Source organism: Suncus etruscus, chromosome 5 (genome assembly GCF_024139225.1).
Source record: "Suncus etruscus isolate mSunEtr1 chromosome 5, mSunEtr1.pri.cur, whole genome shotgun sequence".
Taxonomy (NCBI): Eukaryota; Metazoa; Chordata; class Mammalia; order Eulipotyphla; family Soricidae; genus Suncus; species Suncus etruscus.
In genome coordinates this window covers 123506789-123524546 of record NC_064852.1, presented here as the reverse complement: position 1 = coordinate 123524546, position 17758 = coordinate 123506789, and the positions used below count along the sequence as shown (strand labels likewise).

Genomic DNA, 17758 nt, shown 5'->3' with positions numbered 1-17758 from the left:
AGATGATCACAGTGTAAACATTCTCTATTTATTCAGGTAATTAATTCCTTACTGTTTGGGGGGATTAAGAAACTAATGGTTCAGAATATCTTATTGGAACACAACAGTCTACCTTATTATTTTTTTGAAATGACAGAGTTTTTGTCGTTAGAACTTTAAGTTCAGAAGAGAGTCCATAGTGTCCACAGGATCCCTTCCTAAAGGAGCAACTTCTAGGCTCTCTGAACCCTAGAAGAAAAAAAGCAACCACAACATGCAAGTTCCTACCACAGTTAATGAAATGACTCAGTTTCCAGCCATTCACCACATGGATGGCCTCCCTCCTCTCCACTTTTCGAGGTCAAATAAACAAATTCAGTGGAAATGTTAGTGACTAGAAAACCAAATCCTGGTTCTGAATTCCAGTTTAAAACACAATAATCTTAGAACCACTACCTAGTTTTTGTAAATGAACAGGAAGCATTATTTTAAAAATAAATTGTAATCTGGGCCAGATTAATAGCATAGTGGTAGGGCATTTGCCTTGCATGTGGCTGACTCAGGGAGGATTCAGGTTCAATCCCTGGCATCTTATATGGTTCCCTGAGCCAGGATCGACTTCTGAGTGCAGAGCTAGGAGTAATCCCTGAGCGTTACTGAGTGTGGCCCAAAAAAACCAAACAAACAAACAAAAAGAAATTGTAATCTGTTATCAACTAACATTAATAGACTTTAAGCTTTCTCCTCTCTTCTTGTTTTTAGGCAATACTTTGCTAGTAATGCTTGAGGGACTATATATAGTGCCACGCACATAACTATATCTCTGATCTGTTTTCACATTTTTAAAAATTTAATACAAGAACCTCTAATATCCCAGTATTAATTCTACTCACATAGAATTTTTATCTGTGACTGCAAATTTTCAGGTATAAATTTTGTCATTTTTGTTTCTTTAGCTCCTTAATTTCAGGAACAACCCACACATATTTCATATCTTTGAAAAGCAGCAACTTTAAGCAGAACTTTATAAATATTCTAGAACACACCTTTTTGGAGTACAGGCATATTGGTTATTACTAAAAATAAATCATGTCTTGAGCTCTCCTGCTAATCTATTATAGTAACACTGAATTATATTAGACAGGAAGGAAATATCATCATCAAGATAGTACCAAAAAGAATTTCAAAGTACTATTCCCTTGTAGATAATATAAAGTTGTCATTAGCAAAACAAAAATAATACTCTATATAAATCAACATATTTTGAATTTTCTATAAAATTAACTGTATCAACTTATTATTCTACTGATCTCAAGAACAGATGTTTTCATAAACCAACATTATCTTGCAATAGATATTCATTGACCAGAAAATAAGAAAAATCTTAAGAAGACATCTCTTAGTTCTTCCCAAATCCTGTATGATTTATTTTAATAAATACTTTATATTATGTAGCATTAGAAAGATTTACAGAACAGTTATTACAAATGACATGGAGGATTCTTACATATTCTACACCTCACAGCCATGTTACACTAGTAAAGTTTATTTATTACAATGCAACAATGTTTATGTACTATTAGTAATTAAAATCACTCTTTTTCGATTTCCTTAGCTTTTACTAAGTTTTACCCAGAATTTCAGGATCCAACCCAGAATACATGACATCTTATTGTCATATTTCTTGGAGTGGAGGAATGGAAGTGCTCCTGAGCAGTGCTCAGCTGGCTCAGGGCCCCACTAGTGATTCTTTGCCAATCAGCCCATTGGTTCAATGCAGGGGACCAAGCATATGATGCTGCTGGGGCCCTGTGGTGCCAGGAAACCCAGGCCCCCCAAAGGGAATACAAGGGTGTAGGGCTGCATTCAATGGTGCCAGGAATAGAAGCAGGTAGGATGCTAGATGTGCATCCAACCACTGTACCAGGGTCCACTGTCCTAACTCTTTAGGCTCCTCCTGACGGTGACATTGTCCAGATTTTTCCAAATTTTGATGGTGCCAGCAGTTTGAGGGAGTACTAATAAGGCATCTTGTAGAGCATCCCATAATTTGGATTAGATTGATGTTTGGGAAGGAAGACCCTATAGGTCATTTTATCACTTCCTATTCAGGATACTAACAATCCACAAAATTTTTGACAGTTAATTTAAATTTTTTTTAGGTTTTGGGTTATATCCATCAGTCGCAGGGTTCAGTTCTGGCTCTGCATTCAGGAATTAACTTCTGGCAGGGCTCGGGAAATTACCATGAAAAACTTCCTAAAAGTCAGGAGTTGTTTTATATGCTGGTATACAGCATGCTGAAACTTATTCCAACTTCAGGGACTAGTGATTCGCCCCCCTCTTACTATTAAGAAGTAACTTACTTTTAAGAGTTTTAGGAAGTTTTTCATGGGTTGAAGGGTCATCGTATATGCCGGAAACTACGGTATATTGGATGCCGGGGATTGAACTGGAGTAGGTCACATGCAAGGCAAATGCCCTCCCTACCCACTGTTCATTTTGCTCCAGCCCTTTTCAGTTGATTTTAACCTTGACACTTGACTTGAGTGTTCATGCAGGCTCTTTCCTATTGATTGATTTCTTTTTCACCTCTCTGGGCTGCACAATTGAATAAAGTTACTATTTAAAGATGTGTGACCCATATCTTTAATGGGGAACTGGCTGGGCCGAAGCAGAGGCGCAAGTGATAATGTGTCTGCCTTATGCTTGCTAGCCCAGGATGGACCGCGGTTCCACACCCCAGTATCCCAGATGGTCTCCCAGCCAGGAGCGATTTCTGAGTATAGAGTCAGGAGTAACCCCTGAGCATCACCAGGTGTGCTCCACCCCCCAAAAAAAGAATGAGGAACTGGGCTATATGAGGCTACATGAGTTAAAAAGTTTCTACACAGAAGATTTCTCTATTCTCCTCTGTGTACTATTTTCTTTAACAGTGCATTTTAATTAATATAGATATTTATTTGAGTTTGAGTTATGATCTAATAATTCTCCTTATTTTGCTACTGATGAAATTATACAAATAATGGTCTTAGAAATTCTTTGTGTTAGCTCTTGTGCCTCTTTGTCAATGTCTCATCATCACAGACTTTTGGAGTACTTCTTGTATCCTAAGACTTAATCTCATGTATTTTCTGTGCTCATGTTAGAACCACCATTTATTTAAGGAGCCCTGATTATTTTCAACCAAGATCTGGCACTACCTAATACTCAAGTCAGAGATGATAACTTATACAAAGGAGTCCAGTGAGGGTATTTAAATGGATAAAGTTGAAATCTACTCACCCACAACTATGGTACTGACATGAAAAAACTATGAGACAAGACATGATCTGCCCCTATGGCACTAATAAATCATATACAGAGATCTGAATATAAAAAAAAGTGTTCTTGATGGCTGAGATCACAACTTAAAATACCTTCCATTTGTTTTCCCATTGGGCTTCTGGGAAGGAAATAAGTGATGGAAGCAGGAAGCATTTGGACATTATCCCTAATCAAGTAAAAATATCAAAGGATCTCTCCTAGAAAAGGATGTCATCATTGGTCCCGATCATCAGGGGACGTTTCAGAACAATCAAACATTGCATGTATCTGTTCTACTCAAATGTAAAAACCAGCACTTCCAAAGATTCTTCCTTACACATCTAAGATTTCAACAAACTCTGCTCCAAAAAATAAAGGAAGGCAGCTGGAGTTCTGGGAGAGGAAACTATTCTCTTCCAAACCAGAGCGGTTATGTCAGGAAATGCTTAGCATCCCATGCATACTTATGATGGGGCTAGAAACATTTGCCTTAATTTCCAATCGTGCACCTGCATCTGCAAGCCAACTAACATATCCAGAGGCTCATTAGTACCTATCAACAGCAAAAGGCTCAGGAGTTTGCCAGGCAGGGTTTGCCCAAAGCACTATATTGTTTCCCATAGAATAGTTTACTTTCACCCAGTCAGAGTGAAAATGTGTGTGACAGGAGCAGACTGCAACAGCAGACACTGTTCTAATAAAAGGATGCCCAGATTTGGGGGAGGGGGGACCCTCGAGCTAGAGTTCAGTAGTCTTGCTTACAATCAAAAGCAATGGATGAAAGACAAAAAGGTCTGGTCTCAAATCTCGATTTTGCTATTGCCTACTTCTTGTTAGCAGGCACAAATCATTTCGTATTTTGGAGCCTTGACTTAAGTTACCATATTTACAGAGTGGTTAAATGTGTTGGATCTTATTACTCTGAAGAAATAATTTATTCCTGGCTATGCCTTAAAGTAAAACAAATCATCAGAGCCAAAGGGGAGCCAATCACAGTTGAAACAATAGAGTGATTTAGCTTCACACCTCGGGATCAATGGGTGACAAAGAAAGTGCTCAAGCAATGAGAACAAAGAAAAGGGTCTAGGAGAGACTGGAGCTATGATGTTCTAAAGTGTTATTTAACAACTGTTATGTCTGGGATGCAGAAAACTGTGTGGGAGTTTTATTTCCTAATCCTTATCTTCATGGGCACACTCATGGGAGAGTCATAGCAGGTTGCAGATGTTTGTTTCGGCAGGTAGCTGGGTAGGTGTGGAGCTGTCTCAGTGGAAGAGGAAAAAAACTGAAGACAAAGAAATAACTGAGGCCTAGAGTTACTAATGGAGAGGCTCCAGGTAGAATAGCAAGGTTCGAATTAACTCACCACTCTGAAGTTTATTCCATAGAAAGGGTTTTAATCAGTGAAGGTGCTTTTAGCTATACTAACACACTAGGGTTGATAACAAGATTGCAGACATTAAAATGCAGATCCTTGTGTGTATTTTTTCTCGCTTTTCTCTTGAAGAGAGAAATAGAGAGAAAAAACCGAACCAGGCTCCTGTTTTCAAAAAAAAAATCATCTATAGTTATGCTGTTTTTTAAGTATAAGAGAATTTATGTCAAATTATTCAAAACCCAGAAAACCCTTTTCAAAAATGCTGAAAGATTTAAGTGTGTGAGAATTGCATTTCCTGCCAGAAGGATTTCCTGTTTCAGGCAACCACAAGCAACAATGTGGTGAAACATCCGCCCTGCAGCAGCAGTCACTGTTCCACCAGCCACTTCTCTGTTCTACTCACCCTTCCTCCCCGACAAAGGTGACGTACAGCTTATTTCTCTGCAGATCTTTTCTGGAGTAGCCCATAATCTGATTAAAAGCATCTTCGAGTAAGTGATCTCTTCGAATAATTAACCTAGCCAGAGAGAGATGGTTGGGAAAAAACACAAGATTATTTCTTAATAATCCTTACCTTTCTAGAACTAGGCACATGCCCTTTCATTGTCATTGGCCATAATAACTAGGTGAAAAGTGGCTGGCTCAGTGCAAAGCATACATTTTTCACTCTTCGTAGCATTAACCAACCAATTACTCAATGGAGCACTCCACCTCTGACTTGTCAAAAAACAGTCTGACAGTCCTTTCTGAATCAATTTATCCAAGAAGGAAAATGATTACACATATATGCATAAACACTCTTTTTGTTTGTAAAGGAAGAACAATTCTATGAAGCAATATTTTAAGCCTGACTATACCTGAACAAGAATTCAATTACTATGTGTCCAGACAGGTGACTGTAAAGAAAGGGGGGCAAAAATGCTCTTGTGTGTCCTCCAGAGCAGACAAGTTTAAAACTGTGCTTACTAGAGTTTCTAAATTGAGCAACTACAGAGATATCCTAAGTGACAGAATGAAATGAGTCAATATTTGGCTTGTGATAAGGCAAAACCATCGTAAAGAGATAAACATTTGTTCTGAATGCAAATATCTGTGGCACAAAGATGTGCAGAGGAAAACTGGATCATGAAGACTTTCCTGGGTGAAGTGTGAGAAATATAACAAGACAATGTTTGGGATTTGTTGCTGTTGTTGGAGCCATGACAGGAAGCTCTCTGTGGACTTGAGCATGTAGGCTGCAGACTGTGAGCTTCTCAGGGCTCTCCTCTTTTGGAGGTGTTGCAGGACTGACCCTCATGTTTCTTCCCAGTGCTACTCACTGATCTTTAGAGAGGACATGGAACATAAAACTGGGTATGATGGGTAATGTGGGCAAGGAGGCTAAAAAATAATTCTAGATCCAAGAACAAAATGATGTTCCAATGTTCCCATTTGATGGTTGTTGGATAAGTAAAAGGAGAAGGAATGTTCATGACCTCTTCTGTTAGACTGATGAAGCCTTCTCATAGAACAAAATTGAACTGAGACTTTACTCAGATTAGTTCAGGAAATGTTAATGTGTCAAATAAAACACTGAGAAGGCAGGAAAGTAAAAGATTGAGAAACTGAAACAGAAATAAAGGAGAAAGTAAAATCAATTTTGCCTATGTTTTAATAAGGTAGCGATAGTGCTCTGGTTTTAAAAGCTTTGCCCACCCCCCAAATAAATCCCAATTAATTGTGTAATTGTGTTTTAGATGATCCTAGAATTTACACACATCAAATAATCAGGTCAATTGAAACCAAGGCTCGTTGTCCCAAATCACAATCAAATTCCTCAATTCCCAACTGCATTCCATCCTCTCCTCTTCTCAAAATTGGTGATTTTGATCATTTTGACTTACTTTAATTTCCCTGGGCCTTGTCCATATCCTTTAGTCTCTAACTTCCTGTAAAAATTCCTTAGTTTGGCTTCGAAGTCTCTCTTATAAGGGGCAGGAGCCCGAGCATTGGCACGCTGAGTACCTACAGTGAATCATAGAGAAAGAAACTGGATCTGTAGAATGTTATACATGTTCATCTAATCCATATTAATACAATATTACAATGATGGGGTGGAGATCATAGCTCACAAGAAAGAGGAGGTGACACTAAGTAACTATACTTTTCCTCTCTATATTTAATGCTATGCCAGACTTGAACCAGAGTTTTTTGTTTGTTTCTTTTTTTCATTTTTGGGCCAATCCAGTGACGGTCAGGAATTACTCCTGGCTATGTGCTCAGAAATCACTCTTGGCTTGGGGGACCATATGGGATGCCGGGGGATGGAACCGAGGTTTGTCCTAGGTCAACCAAAGGACCTACAGCTGCACCACCGCCCCACCCCTTGAACCAGGATTTTAAGAGCATTTTTCTTTATGCATTTTAGTTGGAGAGAAAAAATCCTGTTTAAATAGTTACAATAGTACTCATGCCTTAGTCAAATATGTTCCCTTTTTTAATCCAAATTCATATGAGTCAAACAGTTACTCATGTCTAATGATAACTGTGCTGGGTAAAATTACTTTGCTTGCTAATAAGATGATATCACTACAATTAGACAGGAAGTTGCGATGTGAAAGTATGTTATATAGAGCAAGAAGAGGGAGTCTCCAGACTCCATTCTATTACAAAAATTACTGGAACTCTTGTTTGAGATGCAATATAATTAAATATGGTGGGGTATATAATCATATGCATGGAATATTGCATAGTAGAATAATCTTAATAAAACACAATCCACACATGATCCTGGCATGTTTTCTTATTGTGCAAAGTAAATAATCCTGCTATTTGCCACATTTCTAATATGTGTGAAGTACCAAAATTATTTATAGATTATGTAAAGATGTTTCATATGTTATTCAATGATTAGTATCAAATCATATGAAAAAGTAGAACAGTTGTTCCTCTTTCCACAGAAAGAATCTGACATTGTGTCCCAAGGTGACTAACAAACCAAGATACAAAACTGACATTGAGTATAGAAATAAGAAAAAAACCTCAACAGTAGATATTTCCACTAACTGACTTAAAATACTTGAAAAAATAATATTTTATCTTTTATTCAACCTGCATTATTAAATATTTCACTAAGGAATATAAAATTAGTTTTTATGAATTTTGAATATTAAGTTATGTGCATCAATAAAAGCTTGCGATGAATAAGAGGAAATAGTGGACACCTCTGTTGGGTGTGCAGAAATATGTCAAACAAGGACAAAATAATTAAGTCCTAAACTCTCTGGTTTTCAAACTATAAAGTGATGGGAAAAAATTATGTCCCTTTAACATACTCATATATCGGTATATTTTGCCATCCAATCTTTTTATAGCTATAAAATTAACTTCCAATACAAAAAATTTAGAAGCTTCAAGTAGAAACACATTTTTCTTGAAAAAATTTGGAGGCTTTCTAAAGAGTGGTTTGCATTTTCTTGGAATAGAAGACAGGCAGCAGCTCTATTCAATAATCAGTCATGGATGTTCATGATGCCAAGGTTACTCAATGATCTTGCTGCCTCCCTCCAGATTTGCAATTGCCATTCATGTTATAGAAAATTAATAGATCATCAAGAGTAAGTAAAAATCAATAGAAAAGAGTAATGCTTTATTGAAACCAGGTTTTCTGTCGCTCTCTAGTCTCTATTGGGATAGAACAGTAAGAGCTAAATAAAAATTGTATGTTCAGAAGCTCTGAAGGGATCCCAAGAAAACCACAAGAACAGTTGGGAAGGGGCTGCAGAAGAGTAAGTGGAACATAAAATTGGTCTGAAAGTTTGAATTATTTTTTAATTTAGCTGAGAAGTTTAGAAGTGATGCAGAGAACAGTGGAAAGTCTTGATAAGTTTTTGAAGAAGGAAAACAAGTGGAGTGTGTTGAATGGATTAAGGGTGGGAAGGAGGAAAGAAGACAGGAGGGAGGAGAGCTAGTTAGGGGTAATTGCAGCAATCAAAGCCAGAAGGGATGAGGACTAGACTGGAGTAGAGTGACTCAGAAACTATTGACAGTGTGATATAAAAACTGGGAGCAGTAGAGAAATTTAAAAAAGAGGAGTAGAGGGTTCTGACAGTAATTGCAGGATCTCAAACATGAATAACAGCTATTATTAGTTAGATGTCTGCTATGCATTAGGTACCATTCATTTTATACAGAGCATCTTTGGAAAGTCTTCCTAATAAGTCTATGTAGCAGACATTATTACTATTGCTATCATCAACACTTTGTAACTAAGGAAATTGAAGTCATATGCCAATGAGTGGTAGCGTTGGGATTTGAGCCAGATCTTGCTAAAACAAAAAGCAAAGTGAGATATGGTGCTGGTGGAAAGGGGCATGTGAAAGCTTTAGATGTACTGAATGGTGATGACGGCTGTTGAGGTGGATATTTTCTGTAGGCATTTGGAAATATAATATGAGAATTTCTATCAGGACCAGGGCTACATTTGTAGAACAACTGAGTTAATATGCTCCTATTCTCTGGAATGCTATGGCAGGTACCAGAAAGGAAGGAAAAGGGTAGATGGGAGGAACAAAAAAGGGAACTCACTGATGGTGGGATGGAGGCAAAACTTTAGTGGCAGAGGTCGAAGCTTTTTCCCAACCAGGAAACTGAAAAAAACTTTTTGAAATTCCCTACAACTGTAAAGCAATGTTGAATCAATAATAACACAGTAAGCAGCCAAAAACTCAATCCTAGCCTTGTGAGTCCTGAGAAGGTGATTTTATTTTATTTGAAAATAAAAAAAATTTCACACACACACTACACACACAAACACACCCTCACTAGATGAATTAGAGCACTTTGTGTAGGGCCAAAGAAGCCTCATATAAATGTTAGCTGTGATTATTATATCTGTGTAGAGATCAATACTAAAGATATGGGGAACAGGTTGAGTTTTAAGGAGTGGAATTTAATATTGTTAGGTAATGAGCAATAACATCTTGAGAGGTCAATTTGCATAATTTGGAGTCATCTAGCCAAATACACATGTCATACAGGAAATAAATAGATTTGAGATTAAATAATGTGGGCTAGAGAGATAGTTTCCCAGGTTTCATGATTGGCATAGCTCCCCAAGCTCACCAAGAGTGATCAGTGAGCTAAAAACCAGGAGTAAGCCCTGAGCACAGCTGGGTGTGGTCCCCCAAAATCTGGGATGTCAAAGAGAACATCAGGCAGCTGTCTGATTTTTGACTACATGCTAGAATCACTTAAGAAGCATTACAAAAAATCTCAGTGTTCGGGGCACACCCAAGAAATATTACATCAGAATCTGTGGGAGAGGGATCTAGAAATAATTATGTTATTCAGCTTTTGTGTAGACAAGCTTGAGAACTGTTATTCTACAAAAAAAAGTCCACTGTAGCCAATGAAATGGCCACACAATATTCAGAGCCCAATACTGGAATATTCCCTCTGTATCTGAAAGGAGTCAAGGAACATGATCTCATTGAGCACAAGACTTTTCTCCTGGATGGCTGAAGGCAAGAAGGCAGCACAAGCCTATAGGGAAGGCAGACAGAGTCTGTGCTGCAGTCTGAGAGAAACCAGACAGCTGAAAAAGTAGCAGAATGAACCAGCTTTTGAGAACATGACCATTGTGAAGAAAAAGAAAAAGGAACAACAAAAAAATTAATAAAAATCCTTTGTTCTAGGAGAAGCATGATTCATCAAAAGTTATTTTTTCGCTTAAAAAAAGCACAAATATGGTTGATTGAAAATTGGGGCTATTTAAAAGGATGTGGGAAAAACCAAGGTACATTTTTCTCAGTATCAGTAAGACACTAATTAGAAACTGAGTTTTAACTCAGTTTTCCAAAGAGTGGACTCTAGGTAAAGGAGTTCAATAATAGAGACTCTGGAGACAGAAAATGCTCAATGCAAAAAATTCTTTTACTAATAATTCCACTATGAAAAAAAAGTCATTTACACATTACTTCATGGTTTAAAAATTATAGTAAATTATGCTGCTGGCCCTTGTCAAATTTTTAATGCAAGTCAGGTGCAACAGCCAAGACATTCCAGGGCAGGAATGATCCTTCTACTTCAGAAGTCAAGAAATCTTGGAAAATGAAGCTAATAGAACACTACTGCAACCGTAGCTGTAAATGATGTCCTAGACTAGAGTATAACAATGTCACAAAAAGTAAGTCCACGGTCTTTCTGGTCTTTCAAAAGGAATTTAGAGAGAAAAGGGTCAGTGTAACTTACAAGAAGCTTTCAACGGGGATGGCTTAATAGAAAAATAGCACCACATTGATTATTCACAGGAAATTCACTTCCATTTTTCCCCTCTCTTTTTTATTACCAAGCAGACCTGAAGGACTTCCTTATATATAGTGGTATCCTATTTCCATTTACTTTTACAAAACTTTATAAAACATGTACAAACTGATTAATTTCACCTGATTAAATGCTTTGGGTGATCCTAGAAAAATTATTGGCATCCATCTGCTGAAAAGTCTGGTTCTTTTTTTGACTCAAGGCACTTCACAAGGAAGCCCAAGATCTTGGTGACTATCTTTCTGCATTAAACAGGGATGCCGTGATGAGGTAGGATTCTGGGTCTCTGTACTCAGATGGCTAAAATGAACAATTCTTTCCTGGTTCATCTACTTAAAAAGAAAAGATCTTTCTATCTATTTTTCTGTCTGCCTATATTTACAATTATATGTTTATGAGCAAGAGCAAGGCATTACAATAATTTCTAGAAGATTCTACCTTCTGAAACCTAACTCCACAAAGGAAATTAATAAAAAAAAAAGCCCCAAATTTCCAAAATAGCTGGCACAGAGCACAAACACTAAAAATAAATAAAGAAATAAAATAGTTGGCATTCTTTCTTTATTCTCCAAGAATAGTAAAAGGCCCTCAGGTCATTATTTTGAGTTTGCTTATATTTCCAATAAGAATTTCATTTTATAAAAATCCCAGCTTATAATTTGATTTCTCAGGTTTTGGAATTCAGAGCATTGGGGAGAGCTGAAGTCATCTCAAGGATGGGCATCCTCTGACAACAGGAGGATGAGAGACAAGAGAGATTAACTCCAACAAAAACCTCTAATAGAATCACCTCTAGATCTTGACAGAAATGACCCTCACCTTTCTTGAGTCTCAGAATCACAACTCTTCCCATCCACCTTATTCAGCAAATAGTCTTAATTTCTACTAACTAGATCCAAGATCAACTCAGTAGGGACCGGCAATGAGAAGGGAGAGAGCACTTCCTCTAAAGGCAACTGGAAGGCTACTTGAGGGATTATGAGAAAGATGGAGCAAGGGAGAGGGAAGATGGAGAGACAGGAAGGAGAGAGGGAAAGACAGTAAAGTGAGAGGGGAGAGAGATATGAGAGATAATATAAAGAAGAGGGAGATAAATGAAGGGTAGAGAAATGTTTAAGAAAGGAACAGAAACTAAAATAAGGAGAGAGAAAGGGGAAAAGAGGTATCCTTGAGGAATTTCAGGGTGTTGTCCAAAATATAATCCTCTTATGTCCCCTCATCATTCAGGAAAGATGCACAAGTTCTTCAGTGCTCTCTGGTCTGTTTTATTTCTGTTAAGTGTGACCTGGTGACTATAACCTCTACATACTCTGGAGTTAGGGTGAAAACAGCTCTGCCAGGCTGGGATAGTTCAATGGGATGGAGAGGTTTTTTTTGATGAAGGCCCAGGCAAGTTTGGTCTATGGAAGGGCCTGGTCATCCAGATACCCTTAGGAGTGACTTCTAAGTCCTCAGCTGAGCACCACCCACTATGGCCACAAAGAAACCAAACAATAGTAATACTCCAGACCCCCAACAGAAATGAAAAATCTTCCAGGGTTCTGTGCATATGGGATGCACGAAGAAAATACAATGTACTTTGAAAGAATCTCAGAAATGGTAAGTTAAATAAATTCTTGAATGTACTTTAAAGTCACAGCTCTGGCTAGGTGGCAAAATGACATAATTGAGTAAATCTGCAATAATACTAGATGCATTTGGTACTGCTATATTTAAGTTCTTAGAAATACACAGTCACAAAAGAACCTGAAATAAAATTCTGGACCTCTATTTAACCTCATAAACTCTACAGTATTTAGACTTGGCACTGTTAAGTCCAAGAAAGGCATGATAATGATCCTAGAAAAACAAACTATTCATTTTGCAACACTTGACTTGCTCTAGGTGAGCACTTTAACAGCTGCAAAAGGCAGTGAGTCAAAGTTTCCAAAGTCCCCCTCTCTTGGGTAGGGAACAGGCATGTAAATGTGCTTGGAATAGGAAAAGTGTGCATAGTTTACCAGGTTCTGCATAGCCTTCAAAAATAAAATCATTAACATTTATTATTGTTGCAATCTTCAAAATATTATTCTCATACCACTAGTGCAAAGGGATAAAATTCCAATCATAAGAAAGAAGATTGGCTCAGTTCAGAAATCTGAAATGTTTTCACAAAAACATGAGGCTTTTTTTTTTCCTGACTGGTAAATGGAGAGGCAATTTTTCTCAAAGAAACTGAAGATTCCCCACAGGGTAAATAAGGCCAGCTGGTCCTGACCTGGTGTCATGTGGAATTAGTTACCGTTACTTCCATTGATATCAGGCCATACATACAGTTTCAAGATCAAATAAAGCCCAGTGAAACAGAGCAGGCCAAAAATATGGAGATGATTCTTCCTGAAAATTAAAACCACTATAAACACTGTTAGCAATTTAGATGTATTTGGGCTCTACTTGTCTTTGGATAATGTTTTAACTCTAAACCTCCTTCCAGAAGGCATTATATTATACCCCTAGATTACTCATTTACATTGGCAATGCTAACTAAAAGAAAGTAAACTTCATCACCACTTCGAGAATCTCCGAAGGCTCATGCTTTTGCAGGGCACAGATCTGGGATCAGACATTGTCTTTCAGAGGGTGGAACATAGAAAGACCTGGAATGGAAATTCCTTAACAAAATGAGCAATAATCCAGTGTAATGCCTTTAACCAGAAAGTTTTGTGTAACTTAGAACCCTTTTAAATTTTAGCCCAGACTCTAAGATAAGGACTAGTCAAGATGATTAAACTATGTATGCACCAGCTCTACAAATCATGAATAATTGAACTCACACAGTCCAGACATCAACATTTCAAACCTTGATCACACACACACACACACACACACACACACACACACACACACACACACACACACATATATATATATATATTTCTCAAGTAAGATTTCCAGAAAAAAATACAAGGGTATAAATTATTATTTATTGGGTTCTTGTTATGTCTCAGTTATCAGAATCAGTGTTCTCCAAATAACTAGGGAAGGTGATGACTATTATCTCCATTTTACCATAACAAAGAAAACCAAAGTTAAGGAAAGACATATAATTGGTAAATAATAGACCAAGTATATACCACATATATTTCAAATGATCTACCAAGTATACATGAATATACTTGGTAAATGGCTACAAACTGGCTATAATGTCCATCATTTTCTCCCCTGCACCTTGAAATCTACCTGTTGTGTCATATAGGTGACACTTTTCAGCCTGCATCAACAAATAAGTCTCCCCCTAGTTGTCTGACCAAAGCTGACCCACATGTTTGCTTTTGGGTTCACCTCTACAGAGACATGTGCAATAGTGGCCATTGTTTTGGGGTTTTATTTGTCACATTTAACAAATCACTTTCTGGCCACCCAGATCTTCTGACCTCTGTCCTCACACGTGACTCAACTTCCCCAAACTAAGGTTCCTTTCTTAAAGCTGCTTCTCCTTCAATGTATTTTCTTCCTTTGCTTTATTTTCACTTCCTATTTATTTTTTTGAAGTGGGAGGCACTCACACCATTAATGATCAGGAGGCCAAGGGGACCCTCAGTGATTCTCGGCCAACTGGATGAGTGGCCAGTGGTTCAATATTGTTAGGCTTCAATTCCTATTAAAGAACACAATCACACATTCACACATGCACACACACACACTCACACATGCACACACACACACACACACACAATTCCTGGCTTCTCCTTTAAATCCTTCTACTTCATCATTTTATAGCAGGTCACATATAGTTTAAGACCTTTTACTAATGAAAATCATCAAAAGTATTTCATGCTTTTCAATGGATAAATATCACATGTAATTCCATGCTTTTCAATTCTGACATTACAGTTAGTAATCTTCCTAAATTCTTTGAGCATTTAGCCCTATTAACTATTTGTTCTTAAAATGTAGTTTCTAGTGGGACTTGAGAGATAGCACAGCGGAAAAGTGTTTGCCTAGCACGAGGCTGACCCAAGGATGGACTGTAAATTCAATCCCTGGCATCCCATATGGTCCCTCGAGCCAGGAGCAATTTCTGAGCGCAGAGCCAGAAGTAATCCATAGTGCTGCCGAGAATGCCCCCCCCCCCCAAAAGTGCCTTTCCCAAACACTTTCCCAAATATTTTGTTTTGTTTTGTTTTGTTTTACAAATCCAGTGTGTGTGTGCTATTTTTGACTGGTTCTTCCACTTCTCAAATAAGAGTCCCCATGACACCATTTACTTCAGAGGTCCCTGGAATTAACTGCCCTATAACTGTTTTTTAAAAAACAACTTAATCATTATTCTTCGAGTTTTCGATGCTTGTTTTCAGTTGTTCTTTTTTTTTTTCAGGGGGTGCCACATCTGGCAATGGGTAGGGGCCATTCCTGTTTCTCTACCCAGGAGTGACCCCTAATAGCATGTGAGGGACCAATGCAATTGTAAGTGCCATACCTACATTTGTGTTTTATGTTTTGAGTCCCTTTGGACACTGGCCTTATTGTAATGAACAAACATTAAATGACCGCTTAATGCCCCCTAATCTACTATCACCTTTACTGGACCATTCTAGTATTATCCACTTTGGAAATATTGTTCTATTTCATTTTTTCCCATGGACTTTAATTTATCTAATCTCTATTTTAGTCTTCAATGGTTACAATTTCCTACCTAACAACCTCTTTTTAACTCCATGACTTCTTTCTCAATTATCTAGAGGCCTCTCCAGTAGGATGGCCAAAAACATCCATTTTCAACAAAGTATTTTCCTAAATAATATAAAAGAATCTCTTCCCCCTCTAATCATTTTTATTTCTATTTCTTAGTAAGGGTGTTACTAGCTGTACAATAATTTAGATTTTGAGAGCCTCAAAATAGGCCCTACTTGGAGTCAAAGTCCTAGTGTCTCTACATCCTCTGTAATCTTTGAATTCCCTTTTCTCCATCTTTACTAGTCTGGTATTTTATGATGTTACTTGACTTAATGTAACATCACACCTATATTTCTTCTGATTCTAGCTTCTTATCTTCTATAATCTTTTTTTTTTTTCCAGGGGAGAGTGCGCACGCAGTCCCCCACTACCATAAATTACGCAGTCGAGTTTCCCACATTTGGGGAAATCGCAGGGGCCAGCAGGCCCGGAGTGCAATGGGCAAGCCTCACCCTGGGGAAACCACCTTCGTGATCATGGAATCGCCCCTGCCAGGTAAGTGTGTCTTCTATAATCTTAAAGGGATCACCTCCACATAAACTCTAAAATAGGGATTCAATGGCCAATAGGATTCAACTGCCGATCCAAATAGACCTACAGCATTTGGGCTCTGAGAACTTGCCTTCACTTGAAGCTGACAATTTGTTTTATATCATTTCCATGCTTCTGTTCCCTAATGCTACTCCTGTCTCAAAAATGCCATTCTTTCTTTGGTCTATCTGGAGACTTCTATTCCTCAACATTCCAGGTTTCCCTTTTAGGGATACTATTTCCTTCATCTTTACCCCAAACACCTCACTCCCATCATGAATGCAAACTGTTCCCACAGTTAGGTTCCCATCCATCTCTTTATTACAGGACTAACCACAGGGCTTTACAGAGTCATTTGTTGACTCACTGCCCCTCCATGAATGCTTCAAAGGCTGATACTGGGTCTAATTCACTGCTTGGGTCATAGTTAGATGCTCAAAAAGTATGTGCTAAATGAAAAAATTAATAGACCCTTTCTTGTTTGTAGTATTAATTAGGCTTTAGCTTCATTGTCATAACATGTGAAAACATATGTATATATCACAGAATAAGCAGAAACTTTTCATGCTACATATAGAATCTAAATTTCTATTAAAATAGCTTTAATTTCTAATAGCTGTTAAATGCGTGACTATATGAATGATAATGACTATATGAATGATAATGTTGACTATATGAATGAGTATATCATGCAGGCCTATCAATATGTGAATGTTTCCTTTAAAAACCATTTGCAAATCTGCATTTGCTACTATCCTTTTATTTATCCATGTACCTTTATTCACACATACCCATTTCACAAAGAATTGAAGCTTAAATCTTTATTTTGTTTCATCTATAAACCTAATTTATCTGCCCATGCATTTTTTTTATTCCCAGCTAACAAACTCAGTGGCTACTTCAGGGAAAAATTATTCAAGTCCATTAAAGTCACAATTTTTAATTCTTCATTATTTTTTTTTTTAATTTTTTTTTATTTAAACACCTTGATTACATACATGATTGTGTTTGGGTTTCAGTCATAAAAGGAACACCACCCATCACCAGTGCAACATTCCCATCACCCAAGTCCCAAATCACCCTCCTCCCCACCCAACCCCCGCCTGTACCCTAAACAGGCTCTACATTTCCCTCATACATTCTCAATATTAGGACAGTTCAAAATGTAGTTATTTCTCTAACTAAACTCATCACTCTTTGTGGTGAGCTTCCTGAGGTGAGCTGGAACTTCCAGCTCTTTTCTCTTTTGTGTCTGAAAATTATTATTACAAGGGTGTCTTTCATTTTTCTTAAAACCCATAGATGAGTGAGACCATTCTGCGTTTTTCTCTCTCTCTCTGACTTATTTCACTCAGCATAATAGATTCCATGTACATCCATGTATAGGAAAATTTCATGACTTCATCTCTCCTGACAGCTGCATAATATTCCATTGTGTATATGTACCACAGTTTCTTTAGCCATTCCTCTGTTGAAGGGCATCTTGGTTGTTTCCAGAGTCTTGCTATGGTAAATAGAGCTGCAATGAATATAGGTGTAAGGAAG

The 17758-nt window shown here is 37.6% G+C and overlaps 1 protein-coding gene and 1 non-coding gene across 2 annotated transcripts in view; both read right to left on the bottom strand.

Annotated features, from left to right (window-relative positions):
* The window catches only part of HECW2 (HECT, C2 and WW domain containing E3 ubiquitin protein ligase 2), a 445024-nt gene that overhangs the window by 42727 nt on the left and 384539 nt on the right, over positions 1–17758 (bottom strand). Inside the window, exons 20-21 of the mRNA XM_049773167.1 lie at positions 6547–6667; positions 5067–5180 (exon numbers count right to left, since the gene is read on the bottom strand). Of these exons, the coding sequence (XP_049629124.1) occupies positions 5067–5180; positions 6547–6667 (235 nt within the window). The remainder of the gene's footprint in view (positions 1–5066; positions 5181–6546; positions 6668–17758) is intronic.
* On the bottom strand, positions 16022–16185 carry LOC126009853 (U1 spliceosomal RNA). Its single transcript, XR_007496039.1, has one exon. It is a non-coding gene; the product is annotated as a U1 spliceosomal RNA (small nuclear RNA).